The 15,128-nt window shown below is 33.8% G+C and overlaps 1 protein-coding gene across 26 annotated transcripts in view; it reads right to left on the bottom strand.

The window, feature by feature from the left end:
* Positions 1-15,128, bottom strand: part of LOC143226219 (sodium-driven chloride bicarbonate exchanger-like) — a 146,561-nt gene that overhangs the window by 30,009 nt on the left and 101,424 nt on the right. For 16 of the 26 annotated variants that reach the window (XM_076456936.1, XM_076456935.1, XM_076456938.1 and 13 more), the window contains 6 exons: positions 13,769-13,876; positions 10,891-11,043; positions 8,771-8,906; positions 8,434-8,594; positions 7,685-7,882; positions 7,215-7,322 (listed from right to left, as the gene is read on the bottom strand). In XM_076456936.1, the coding sequence (XP_076313051.1) occupies positions 7,215-7,322; positions 7,685-7,882; positions 8,434-8,594; positions 8,771-8,906; positions 10,891-11,043; positions 13,769-13,856 (844 nt within the window). In that variant the 5' untranslated portion in view covers positions 13,857-13,876. The remainder of the gene's footprint in view (positions 1-7,214; positions 7,323-7,684; positions 7,883-8,433; positions 8,595-8,770; positions 8,907-10,890; positions 11,044-13,768; positions 13,877-15,128) is intronic. The other 10 variants (XM_076456941.1, XM_076456954.1, XM_076456939.1 and 7 more) reach the window with 3 other exon arrangements.

The raw sequence follows: 15,128 nt of genomic DNA, 5'->3' as shown, positions 1-15,128 counted from the left end.
ACAGTTTACAATTATCAGACCAAACTCTAGTGGCTAGGTGACAAAATCAATTCTTCTATTACATTTACTTTCAATAGAACTAAATGTCTTGTGTTTGTCTTATATCCTTTGCCCTCTCTTACTGAGCTGAAAACAACTGTGTTCACAGACAATCCCTCAAAAATAATAAATTTAAATGCAAAACAAAAACATCTAAATTTAGAAACTGGATCTTCAAGATGCATTTTACATCCTTCCAAGTTAAAAACCAACAACTTCCTCTAGATCTAAACCATTATATGTATAAAACACATATATCACATACCTCTTACTACATTTTGCTTATGTTATGGTGCGTGTGTGTGAGCGTGCATGTGTGTGAGAGAGACCTTATAGGAGTCTGCCATTTGGTCCCAAAACATAACATGATATGTTGTTGATACTGTCGGCGTATATCGCACACGAAAACCATTTGTGGTTAGATGATGGTGCTGAATTTCTTTTTCACAATTATGAATGTTTTTTGTGTAAAGAAAAGGAATAATCAAAAAGAATTATTTAACCCATATGCATGTTAACAATACCAGCTCATATTCAAAATATCTTGTCATATAAATTCTAATATGAAGAGTTGGGTATGCTGTATTAAAACTATTTTGTTAGGTTAGTTGACATGTTATGGCACAAAGAAACAAAGGTATCTGCTCCAAACAGTTGGCAAGAGTGAAATATCAGTTGGAAAAATTACAATTGTTTCATTTTGTTTTTGAAGCAAAACAATTTCCTGAAAAAATAAAAAGGCATAAAAACAATAAAAACAAAACAACAAATATACAATTCTAAAACAAACAAGGTAAAAATGGTGCATGCTAAAATATGGATTAATGATTTTGTTGTTGTTGTTGAAATCACAGAAGGTAAAATCTAAACAGAATTAAAAAGATCAATCACCTGTAAAAAATTAAAACACAGTCAAGATGGACAATGTCACTGATGACAGTGGCACTGTCCAGAGTCAATGCTAAATTCTCAGAGTAAACATGTTTAAAATAGTGCCACTGCTCAGAGTCATAACAATGACACAACAATAAAATGTAGGCTATTGTGACTTGAGTGACAAAAGAAAATGATAGGTTAAAATGCTGTGACCAATGTGAAGCCTTATTAAGACAACTTCCTTTTTACGATCCATATGGAAACTAGAAAAAAGAGGCTACCAAAGAGCAATAATAGGTTTGACCTGGAAGAGGTTGTTGAAATGTTCTTCGCCCCAAGTAGATTGCCAACTGGTATGAAGCCAAGCCTTGGTTACAAGACTGTAGTCCATATATAGAATAGGCTCAGCTGTAAAGGCACCAGAGCAGATAGACATAGCTAAGTTGTCAACAGCCTCATTCCCCCAAATGCTGATGTGGCCCAGTATCAAGAAAAAAATGGATATGAAGGAGATAACAAAGAGAATTAAGTCAGTTGTTTCAAAATGTCAAGGAAAACAGGGTGCAAAGTCACATGAAGTAATTCTAGAGCTTGCAGACAGCTAAGAGAGTCTGTGCAAACAGTACAGTTAAACTATTGGCTAGTTGCTACACAATCCAAGGCAAGAGAGATGGCATAAAATTTGGCAGTGAACACAGAAACTGAAAAAGGGAGTCTGTGTACAGCCACTGTACCATGACAGAGTACATAGAAGCACCTGACTTTGAGTAATTTGCATAAATATCTAAAGAGAGATGGTTTGAGACATATTCAGTAAGGAGAAGGCAGTACTTCCAGTCTAGAGTGTCTGCCTTCTTCAGGTGACTCAGAGAATCATCACATGTGAAAATGGTAATATGCCACAGAAGAATGGACTGAACAATAAACTTCAAAACATTGTCTTGTGCCAGACCAAAGTTGGTCATGTGTGCCTAGATCTGGAGACCAAAAGGTGGAATAATGGATCACCTGTTACTGAATATAACAGCCCACAGAGGACAAAAAATACAATCCAAAGTGGGATGCTGCAGTAAAGAATGGAGTTTAGCAGTATATTGCACAGATAATTACAAATAGCAAAGATGTAGAAATCGTTCATGGGACTTAACGTACAAAGTATAGACCAACAAAGTGCAGAATGCCCCTGAGCAGACCGAAACCTCTAATGGTGAAGGGAGTCCAGCATTCTTAGTGCAGAAGGCTTGGCTAATTCACAGACTCATAATCAAGATTTGATCTTATGAGGGCTCAACAGATCTTTAGTAGTATAGAACATCGATCTGTTTTCCAACTTTGGAGCTGGTGAAACTAGTGATGCTGGAAGTTAACTTAATCCAAGTTTCCCTCTGGCTTTGACACTTGACCTGTGAAGCAGGCCTGATGATAAATAATGTGGTTAGAAAGAAAGAGGAATACCATCAGAAGATCTCCCTATGCTCATTTTAAAGCCATCCATACTTCCTGGAAGATTGACTCCACCATGGTGGAAAACATGTTGAGGTAACAGGAATAGAATGAGCAGCTGCTTGGATTATACAGTCAGTATAGTCTTAACCCATGCAGTGTTCTGTAGGTGGCAGATAGATGATGGTAGGATCAAGTTCTGAGAGAGTAGTGAAAGAAAGCCAGTCGGCCTTGTCCAATTTCTGCTGTGGCATGCAGGGTTGGGTTGCATCGAGCACAGCCAGTTTACCCACAAGATGATGGGAAAATTATCACTCTCAACATTCTAAGAAAAATGAGAATAGAGTGAGAGTAAGCCAATAGGTCTATAGTAGTAAAAGACTCATTGGATGCATAAAAGTAAGTTAAACAACCATCACCGAAAAGATATAGATTATTATCTGAGAGCATAGGCTCCACAGAGCAACCCCTTTTAGACCCAAGTGAATGGTATGTCCATCAAAATCACTTAAAAGGAGAATGGGAGACAGCAAATGATTTAAAAGAACTGATTGCAAGTCTCTCCTAAATACAGGTAGATGGAACAAATAGTCAAGGTACAACACAAAAAGAGACAAATTACCACAGTCTCAAGTGGAGTGGCTAGTGGCACAGATGTGTACAGCACATGTTGGGTGATCAGCAAAGCTGCACCACCATTAATTCAATTATCACACAACCTGTCTTTCCTATAGAGGGAAAACTGCCAAAGGGTGATGGCATCAGCAGGATGAGGGAAAGTTTCCTGTACAGAGAAACAGACTGGACAGTACTAATTAAACAGTCCTTAATGTCATTCAAGATGGAACATAAGCTTCAACAGTTCACTGTTTCAGTGTAGCCATTTTTATTTAATACAGAATGAGGACAGAGAGCCCTTTGGTTTCTGACCACACTGCTTTTCTTCAGAAGACAGAGGTTTGTCAACCTTCATGGATTCTGCATGAGGTTTAACAGGCATATCTCGAGTCTAGTAACTGTGGTAATGATTTTGCACCTTAGGATTGAAGAAGAGGGACATAAGCAGCCACCAGAAACAGAGGTATGGACAGAGACAAGAGATGATGTGAACCTTTCAACTCCATTTTTCATTGAATGCAACAAACTCTGAAGATAAGATGAAAAACACTCTTCAGGAGGCATGGAAAAATTGGTCTGTACACCCACCAAGGTGGTAAAGCAAAGGACAGCAGCATGTTTTTTTGATTGTGTGGAGGACAAAAGTTTCCCTGCCTCAGGATCAGATATGTCATTAAAAGTCTTCACGTGCTGTACCTCTTTTTCCTCAATCCATTTGGGACAAGAACATGAATAGAAAGGGTGGGAGCCTTCACAGTCGATGCAATAAGGCACCTGGTCACATAGATCTTCCGTTTAGTCTTAGCTACCACAACAAGTGCAACACAAAGAGCCATGGCAAGAGGTCTTAGAGTGATCAAACTGCTGGCATTGGAAACACTGTAGAGGGTTAGAGATATAATGGATGTAACTTGCCTTCACAAATGTACAAAGACATGGAGAAGTGAGTGTAAAAATGAGAATGTGGGTAGACCAAAGTACTCCATCGCACAGAAAAATTCCTTGACTGACAGGACTGCCAAGAATCTCTGACTTGGGGATGTTAAGAAGATAAATGACTCCTCAAGACATATACAGTATAGCATGAGGAGTAACCTGAACAAATTCCCAAAAGTCTTGCACTTCAAGAGGAGTTTGGGTATGTTCTGGTTTTGATATTTCAACCAAAGTCTCCAGATTTTGATTTTTGGACAGATTTTGGAAAGCCAAAGTCCCTTCAATCCCTTCTGAATGAAAAATAGTGATATCTGTCCATGAAACTTTTCAGATAGTGAATGTAAAATGAGGTATCAAGGTACATTATCAAGTGTAGCTTGGGATTGAGTAGTGGAGTCCTCCAAACATGGTTGCATACTGATCAATAGCTGTTTAACCTTAGAAGTGAGTGGGTAAAAAGCTATGAGATAGAGAAAAGTTCAGGGACCACCAGACCCAACCTCATCCACCATGGAGCCCTACGAGTGGATGCACAACAGAGTTTAAACTCCCTTTCACGAGTTGCCACACATGACAAACACGCGAGTGGACGTTCAGGTCCCATAGGTGGTAAACTAAAAGTACAAAACCTTCTCTGGGAAGACCTCTCACCACATATATAAATATGCAAATGACAACCATAAACAATATATCAAATTACCTTTTAACACTTTTTGGCATTTAGTAGGTAATGCAATGCCATCAAAAACTAACTGCATTTGGGAAGGAACATAACAGCCCTTTCTGATGCAAAATATTTATGAACTTTGATCTGAAAGATGTTCTCAGATCAGGGATTTAGAAATTTCAAGATGGATATAATTCTTGCACTAAAAAGTGCTGTTAAATAAAGGAAAGTGCATTAACTTGTAGAATCAAGACCATTCAGACACAGACCTGCAACAAGCCTCAGCCATAATAAGCAAAGTGTGGTACTTGTAATAGATGAAATTTCAAGACACAAAGATCAATAACAAATCCCATCTACAAGCCCCAGGCAATAGTACATAATATAGTCATAAAGGATGCACCTGGAAAGGAAGACAAACTGTATAGAAAATTATAAAAACAGTACTTAGCTGAAGAAAAATAGCAGAGTATGTGTAATATTTAGCATATTGTATATACACCCTGATAGCTTTAACAATTGTCATATAATTTTTACTGTTCAATGGAAATAAAAAATTTCCAGAAGTAGTTCAGGGCATATCACAAACTGTTTTCTAAGAACTTCATAATAACCTCTAGATACTGCACCAGGATTCAGTTAAGAATCAGGAGAGTGGAAACAAAGGCCAAGGTACACAAAGATACCAGCTTTATAAGGAAACAAGGCTTCCAGTTATACCTCTATTCAATTATCACATACCTCAAGCAGCTGTAGAATAAAACAGGTTTTTTTTATGCTATTCCATAGGAAGGTATTCTTGTCAAGTCACTGAATACAGCACCTATGAATTTCTGTTTAATCGAACAACTAAAATGGGTACTGGGAAAACAACCTCATTGAAAATAGATGACTTATAGAAAGCCTACAGGATAGAACAGTTTGAAAGCATACTCTGAAATGGAAAATAAATTTCAGTCCAATCATCAGGAGGCATAGTCATCAGATAGGTCATGACCATACTTGATTTAGTAAAGAGCTTTAACATATCGAATACACTAAACTAATTCTAACTCTGATGGACAATATGTTTAATATTTATATAAAATTATTGTAATTATATTGTATGACCCATTTGATGGTAACAAACATGTGGGAATATAGTTAACAAACAAAACAAATAATGTTTCTTTCTCATGTTTGGGGAGGATGTTAAGGTGATTAACAATATTTGTGCATCTTCTTACCATCCTTAGTCCTGTTATTTATTATTGTACATAGAATGCTTTAAATATTAAAATAAACTGTCTTTCTTTAGTAAATATGTATTTTAGTGTATAGTTAAAAGCATGAAATTAACACAAAGGAAAATGGTTGAAGAAGGAAAACAAAAGCATCACAATGTTTACTTGTTAACAAATAATGTCAAGGTGTCCTCTTAACACATGCTGGTATACATATCATACTTAGCAAATGTTTTAATATGCTTATGGGTTAGAAAGCATTCTACAGATATAGCAAGTTTTATCATTGTCAAAATCTTTGTCCACTGTAAAAAAAAAACTGTTCATAAATTTAAAAATGTTACAAACAGTACAGTATATTCAATGTTGTACCTTAGAAGGAAAGAAAAAAAAACTGTTTTCTTAACGACTTATCTCATCAAAGCAGATCTTTAGTCTTTTGACCTGTATCACTACTATATACACTGTTATCAGATTTGTTCTTTCACTAACTGGTTCTTTTGAATTATCTGGTGAAAGTAATTCAATTTTCAGTCCAAATGATGAGGATGAATTTATCTCCTTTAACCTTTCTACAAGTTTGAACATTTTTTACACTGTTAACATCAGTGTTCAACAGTGTAAAAAATGTTCAAACTTGTAGAAAGGTTAAAGGAGATAAATTCATCCTCATCAACTTACTTGTATGAAATAACTCAATAAACATAACAGCAAACACAGATCCAAATATTCCATGAAAACAGAATGACTGGTTCAAATTTATGTCTTGAAAATATCACTGTAGCCTATATTGGATTTATGTTATAAAGACCAAAATATTTACTTCTACATAATAACAAAGGTATTATTGATAAAATGGATAACTATGTGATGTTATTTCTACAAGGGTACCACAACTAACATTCTAACATCTGATCTTTTTTTTTTTGCCATTATAATACTCTGAAAGTTAGGGATATAAAAAAGAAATATACAGTTTATTCTGCTACATTGTTGTCATTATTTCTTGTATTAACTTCCTCTAGTTAAACAAAATAGAATACAAGGAAAAATTTGACCTTCCTTAGAGTCTTGCTTCAAGCAACAAAGCTGAAGAAAAACAGTTTTTACAAACAGATAGCAGAGAACCACACAGAAATATTTCTTACAGACTGCACTGTTTTGACACTTGACTATGATCACAAACAGACTGAACAAAGACAGTTCTATCAGATTTTCAATTCAAAATGCAAAAAAAACCTTGACTGAAACATAACCATATTATGCTACTTCATTATTTAGAGCATAACAATTCCACAGAAACTCGAACCATGCAGCCAAAACCTGATGTTAAACTTGTAACTTGGGGAACACTAACATATATTCAAATATCTCAGACAAGATAGGCAAACCCAATTATCTCAAGGGTTTACCAGGAAGATTCAGGAACTTTCCAATGTTGGGTTTTTCTTCTCCATGGGCTGAAGGGCTAGTTGGAGCAGATGGGATAGAGTGCCCTCCACCCTCTTTGTCCAAATGTGCTGTTTACCCAGGAAAAAAGACATCACGTTATTAGAAAAATCAAACATTATTTTAGGTAAGCCCTGCAAGATAGTACTTTCTTTAACTGTGGATTAACATAGAAGCTTTTTGTATTACCAATATTAATGCTACCTGTGTGCAAATATGAAGCTATAACTAACCAGATCAAATGCATCAAACAGTTATAAATTTTACAATGTCAGAGTTAATTATAAAAGCTTTCAAATATAACTGGTGAGAATAAATAAATAAATGGAAAATAAATAAAGCAGAGAAAAACTGTAACAGAAAATGGGAGAGATATATTAATTTACATTCAGTTTTCATTTTACATACAACATGAAACTCAACTAACACTTACTATTAGAACCAAACATGCTTTTACTTGAGTTTCGGCCAATTTCAGCAAGGGAACGTATTAATGGTAAACGAGAGCTTTTGTCTCCTCCATGACGTTTTTCATGCTGATGTCGGTGCCGACGAAGAAGAGCCTCTTTCACTTTTTCATGCATGTCACCTTGTAATTGACCAGAGTTGACCATACCTTCCAGCATAAGATCTAAAAAAAAAAAATTAACACAAGACAAAGCAGCCTTGCTTAAATATGACAAAAACTAAACAAACAAAGCAAAACTTTCATTCAAAAAGAACTAATTAAATAATGGTATAAAAATTACTAACTGAACTTACAGAAAAACTTTAAAATATAGCTGGTTAGCCATATAATAAATTCTTCACTATAATTCAGCTTTTAATCTATGACACAATAATGTGGTCCAAATCATTAACAATTACCGATTGATTTCATACACATATCATAAATATTTTAAGAATTTAGAGAGAAAACTTGTGTAACTCTTATAGATATAGTTATATCTGTAAGCAAGTCATTGAACTCTTGCCATTTTTTACACCAGTTTAAATTACAAACCTTATATGTCTTATTACTTCATTTTTTCATGATGATATATCTCATTTGATGTGATTTAGATGTAGTATGCTTATTTAAATAATACTAATTATACATGACAAATATTTTTTTTAAGTGTAAGCTTTGTGTTTTATGATAAATTTGAAATTAGGTCACTTTAATTAGAAAACTCAGTTCACCAGAAATCTGATCCAGGCTTAGTGCATCCATATCCAGCATGACTGTTCCATTCAATATACAGCTTCTTAGTTCAAAGAGAGAGTGAAGAGAAATGGTGGCCACATGTGGTTTGGACCATCTATTTCCTCCTTCCTCTACATCCTCTTCAAACTTCACCCATCTTTCCAAAGAGAACAAATCTTATTTTCTATATATGTAAATAAAATAAATTTCTATTAAGATAATTAACAGTCACAATTTAATAAACAACAATATATAAACATAACTTACTTTATCAAAGTCCCAATTCAACAGTTTCTTACTCTTGTGCAAATGTAGTAAAAAAAGACTTCTTACCTTGCAGTCTCCCTCCACTCCATGTTTTCTCCAAGTCCATGAAGCTCCTCCATCTCACTGAAGAGAGGGTGTGATGTATGGGTATCATCTTCCCCTTCTCCCAAGATAAAATGGACACGCTCAGCAGGAGGTGTAACTGAAACATAAAAAAGCAAGACGCATACAGTAACTTAGTCAAACAACAATTCATTAGCTCCAAAACAGTTATTTTTAGTTTAACCTGTTGTAGAATATGAATGTGAGAAATTCTTATTTGCAGTTACTGTATAGTTTCAGCAGTTTCAGAATTAAAAATTTTCTCAGAATTTGCTTTCAAACTGTTAGTAGTTTTTCTTTTTTATTACTCAAAACTATTAGGCTGTCCAGAAATAAATTATTCTCATGATGACCTTCAGAAGGTGAATACTGATTAACTTATTGTTGTTTGATTTTATCCTATGTTTGTCACTTACAAGGTGTCTTAATTGTTTGCTGTTTCAACTCTACTCAAAAGTAAATTTTGCAACCCTGAAGGCAGCATGGACAAGGAGAACTTTCACCAGCTTTTCCTCTATAACTTCAATCTTGGACGAAAAGCCACTGAAACTACATAGAACATCAACCAGGTATTCGGCCATGGATCTGTTACTGAACATAGAATTCAGCATTGGTTCCAAAGGTTTCGACACGGAGATGAAACTCTTGAAGACCACAAACGTCATGAAAGGAAGCCATCCTTGGATGAAAACACATTAAGGGAAGCAGTTGAGACAGACCCTCACACAACAGTACATGAGCTTGCAGAAAAACTAGGCACATACAAGTAAAGCATTGCCAACCACCTGAGTTTGATTGGAAAGACGAAAAAGTTGGATAAGTGGGTTCTGCATGAGCTGACTGAAGATCAACAAAATTGGCATTATGAGACCTGCTTTACACTGCTATTGTGGACCTGAAATGATCTATTTTCTAAACAGATAGTGATATGTGAGGAAAATTGGATTCTGTATGACAGTCAGAAACAATCTGCACAATGGCTCAATCACAAAACAGCCCAAAAGAATTTCCCAAAGTCCAAGTCTCACCAAAGAAAGGTCATGGTGATTGTATGGTGGACTGTGGCTAACATCACTCACAACAACTTTTTGAATCCAGGGAAAACATTCATAGTGGACAAATATTGTCAAGAATTGGCCAAAGTGCTTCAAAAGTTGCACTAGAAATAACTCTGGTCTAATTGAAAGGGCCCTATTCTTCTTCATGACAATGCTAATCCCCACATGTCAAGGATGACACTCCAAAAATTGAAAGAATTGGGAATCGAGGTTCTGCCTCAACCACCTCATTACTCAGACCTTTTCCCCTACATATCTTCATTTTTTCAAGCACTCTGACAATCTTTTGAACAATAAACACTTTCAAAACCAGACAGTTGCAAAAGAAGCTTTCAGGGAGTTCATTAACCATAAAACTCTTATTTCTACAGCAGGGCATAAACAGCATCATTACACCTTGGCAAAACATGTTGAAGCAAATGGTACTTACTTTATTTAAAGCATGTTTTACAACACTGGTTTACACTTTTTCAAACTTCGCAGTTCAAAAATGACATTCATTTCCAGACAACCTAATAATATCAGTATATAATGTAAGCAATTCACAACACAAACTATACAAATTACACTAGACAGTAATAATATTACTTTATACTTTAAAAGATAGGGAATTTGATAATACACTTCACCAGGAATATGAAAGGATCAGTTTTGAAAGAATTTTGTACACAGTACAAAAGATATTATAAAGTCCCTAATGAGATATGTGTTGTTGCAGTTACTCAGCTTATCAAAGTAAAGCTTAATAAAATAAATGATAATGTATAATTAACAATGACTTAACTTAAGCCAAGCTGTACATGCTAAGCACATTTTTATAAAACAATTCTCTAGTAACATATTTTAAGCCTTTAAAATATTTCTAAAATGTATTGATTTTTTAAATAAAGCTATTCAATTGTACTTAAAAAATATTTTTTTAAGTACAAAGTAAATGAAAAAAAAGTAAAAAAAAACAAAACAAAACAATATATAGCTTTATTACACACTAAGAATAGAAAACCTTCACAGTTAAAAAACTGTTACCTGGTCGATTAATTCCATGTTCATAGTCAGCAGCAGTGCCATCCTCCTTCTTCTTGTGGCCATTTTTATGGTGGTGATGCCGATGACGTCTGTGTCCTCTTCTTCTGTAGCCTGGTACATGAAGGCCGACATAAACAGTGTGCGCTCTGTGGCCTGCAGTAAAAATATGTCAAAAATATATGAATAAGTTTTTGTATAAAACTATATGTTACAAGGACATCTGTCAGAAATATATGAATACATTTATATATAAAACTAGGCTAATGTGAGTAACAGTTATGGGGATAAGTTTCAACTGCAAACTATGTTATAAATAAAATTGAGTTGTGTTGTCTGCAAAGAAATATATGACAACCAGAAGAATCCACTTATATTATAAACTAGGTTAGAAAAATTATATTTCTCAGTCCATAATGAAATGTGTGACAATTAGATGAATAAATGTACATCATGAATTAGCTAGGTTACTAAAAACTGTTATCTGGCCAACAAGGAAGTTTGTGACAATGCATTAATAATTCACTAAGAAGTACATCAGTATAAACTGTGTTCTTTAAGGAAGGTGTGTGACAAATATATCAATATGTTTCTATTGCATGCTAGATTAGTAAAAATGTGTTCTGTATGAAATGATAAGTGTTGATTACCTGAGGAAATGTCTAATAAAAACTGTGTTCTACAATAAAGTATATGTGAGAGTAATATAAACAAGTTTTCAATAAAAGTTAGGTTAGTTAAACTGTGTACAGTGTTCTATTAGTAAGGGTGAGTGACATTTACATGAACAAGTTTTTATTAAGAACCAGATGTGTTTGAAGGGTGTTTTCTGGTCTATAAGGAAATGTATGATGACTATATGAATAAATTTATATTATGAATTAAGTTAGTGTAACTTCCACTGTATAATCTTCAAGGAAGTGTGATGGCAATTAGATAAATAGGCTTATATTAAGAACTAGATTAATCAAACCTGTTTACCTGGTCTGCAAGGAAGAATATGTGATAAATATATGAACAAACTTCTAGTGAAATCTAAGTATTCAAATCTGTGTGTACTCTGTGGCTTTAAAGATGTGTAATAAATACCTATATGTAATAACTCTACTAATTACCATAAGGACTAAACCTGTTTTACTGGAATTTTAGTAGTTCAGTTATAATCCAAGATATAGTGATATTACTTTCAAAATTCCTATTACCTTATATCTAAATCAATCCTAGTAGTTTCTAAAAATCTGAGCTATTAGGCTATTTCAAAATGTCAAGCATTACTTATGTAGATTGGTTTCAAATGATATTAATTTATTGTCATATACAATTAATATTAGCTATATACCATTTCCATATATGGCATATGACATTACATCACTAATTTCATTTCATTACTTTTTGATAATTACTTGTTTCACCACAATAATAACTGTTGTAGCTTTCCTTATAATATTTTTAACTTTCTACTTTCTAGAATCTTATCATATTTCCTTGTTAACCTTTACAGAAGATTTAATGTTCCTTATTAATTCTTGTAGCCAATACCTCTAGTAGTTGGTACAAGGATAGTTAAAGTCAGAATAATACAAACTGTACATCACAAACCTAAACATATCAAGGGTACATTTAAAACTGTTCATTACAAGCTTTCTAAGCATATCAAGAGTGCAAAATTTTAAATTGTACATTACAAACCTGCTATATTGTGTGTGTATGTGTGTGTTTTAGAGAAAATTAATACTGATAAAGTAGTTAAGTGAAAAAATCAAAAGGAAGGACTACATTAAAAATAGCAAATCCAAACCTCTGATTAATTATATTAGTTTTTTATAACCTAAAAAATGAGCAGAAACAAAGATAAGTTAAAAATAATAAACAAAAAATGCTGCACTAATTAAAAAGATCCTAGGGTACAAGCTATAATGTGGGTTATAAAATGTATCCTAGCTTTTGGAGGTGACATCAGAAATAGGACCCACATTGTGGTGAGGATACACAGTCTGTCAGTCTTAACCTTCATTTGCCAGTCTCACATAAGAAATAAAATAAAGGAATGACAACTGATATAGAAATTAGGAGAGCAAGAAGTGGGTGCTCAAGCCCACAAAATCCCACATCTATATCACTCTTCACTGCCTGCAGAGAGTTGTGGGAAGATGACTGCTCTTCAAAGTAAAGAAGAAAAACCTGATTCAAAAATAAGAACAAGAAAAATAAGGTAACACCATTTGGGGGTAAGTAAGTTAAAAACTTACCTCTTAAAGTTAGCATTCCAGCCCCCATTATGGTAGAAATGCACTAATTGGTAGCCTAATAAACAAATTATACTGGTATGAAGAGTTCCATCCAGTTACTTAAATAAACTAGAATAGCATCCAACCGCTACCCATTTAGTTGTAACTTATTTTTCTTATTCTTATTTTTCAAATAATTTTTTCTTCTTTACTTTGGAGAGCAGTAACCTTCCCACAGCTGTTTGCAGGCAGTGAAGGATGATACAGATGTGGGACACTGGGCTTGAACACCCACATCTCACTCTCCTAATTTATATTTCTACATCTATTGCTACTCCTTTATTTTATTTCATTATGTAAGACTGGCAAATGGAAGTTAAGACTGATAGACGGTGTATCTCCATTACAATATGGGCCCTACTTCTTCAGTCACCTCCAAAACCTAGGGTACATTTTATGTCCCACATTTATAGCTTGTACCCTGGTATCTTTTTAATTAGTGCAGCACTTTTTATTTTTTTAAATTTATTTTTGGTTTGGCTTGTTTTTTATTATTGCAAACTAATATATGTGTGTGTGTGTAACATTGAAAAATTAGATTACAGACTTTAAACACTTCACAAATGTTTATGTTAATCATTGGTATTATCTACCTTCAAAATCTTGATCTGTAAAGCTGGGATGAGTTGTCAAGGAGACCCTTGGGTCCCTGGGGGCTGGAGCCTCTTCACTGTGAGACATTGTAGCTTCTTTGATAGGAACTAATAGTTAGGAAAAATGAACTAGTAACTCAAGGTTTGAAATAATTACATATCAAATTTAATGTACAATATGTATGATGTAAAGACTATGCAATTTCGTTTATGATATTTATACATTATCTAATGTTTTCACACAATGCTACAGAATTTGATGTAGAACATATAATCTGAGAAGCATGTTTAGCAATCATAAATTAATTTGTGAGGTAAAAAGGAAATTACCAAAATATCATGAAAAATACAGCATGTAATCTAATATTCAAAACCTTATTTATAAATTATCTCCACAGTGTGCAGTCTAATATCTAGAAACACTGTTCATAAATCATGAATTTCAATATACAACTCAGCCTTTAGAAAATAAAAAAATGGTACTCAACACACTATCTAAAAATATAGTTTCAGTATTAAAAACACCATAAAACAATTATACCAGTATTAGGTTATTGATTACAATTTATTAATAACTTTTAAGAGCATACTGCAGTTTAACGTGATGACAGGTAAGAAAATTGTATGATGTAGTTTAAATTGAATTAAGCTCAACTTACAAACTGATAATGTTGTTCATGTTCCAGAATATACTTGGCTATAAAGCTGTACTTCTAAATAATTTTAAGAAATGTGTTATATGAGAAGAAAGAATTATGTGAAGCTTCTCACAATTGACTTCATGAATATAACTTAATACATAAGTTCAGAGAGACATATATATATGTATATGCAGCTAGGCAGTGGTTATACAAGCCTTGGGTACTGTTACAGCATGCTTAACATTGTAGACAGTACATTGAACTGTTCCCTTTGTATGCAGAACCTGTTTAAACATGTGGTTAAAGACACACTTACCGTTCTTGAACTAGAACTGTATGTAATTATAAAAAATAACAGTATTTTATAATCAGTTAGATAAGCTACCTTTTCTACATGTGGAAAACATTTAATCTTGAAAACTAACTCATATAATTAATTACACATTCATAATTTATTCCATCAGCTCAATATCAATTGTTGCCCTCCCCCAACAATTCAAACCACCTTACTTCAGTAGATTACATTTTTGGAGTTTCAGTTCTTTCAGGAGTTGAGAATTTATTACTCATTGTTTTCATGTATCCAACCAGGCATAGTTCTGGACATGCCACTGCAGTTGGTAGATACACATAAGCACAGACAAAAAGATACTGTAAATAAACTGTTGAAACTAACAGATAGGTAAACCAGTGAATAAATGTACAATTACAAATGTGTA

This window comes from Tachypleus tridentatus, chromosome 9, assembly GCF_004210375.1.
Source record: "Tachypleus tridentatus isolate NWPU-2018 chromosome 9, ASM421037v1, whole genome shotgun sequence".
In the NCBI taxonomy this organism is placed as follows: domain Eukaryota; kingdom Metazoa; phylum Arthropoda; class Merostomata; order Xiphosura; family Limulidae; genus Tachypleus; species Tachypleus tridentatus.
Note: the sequence above shows the minus strand (reverse complement) of the source record. Positions and strands in the feature narration are given on the sequence as shown.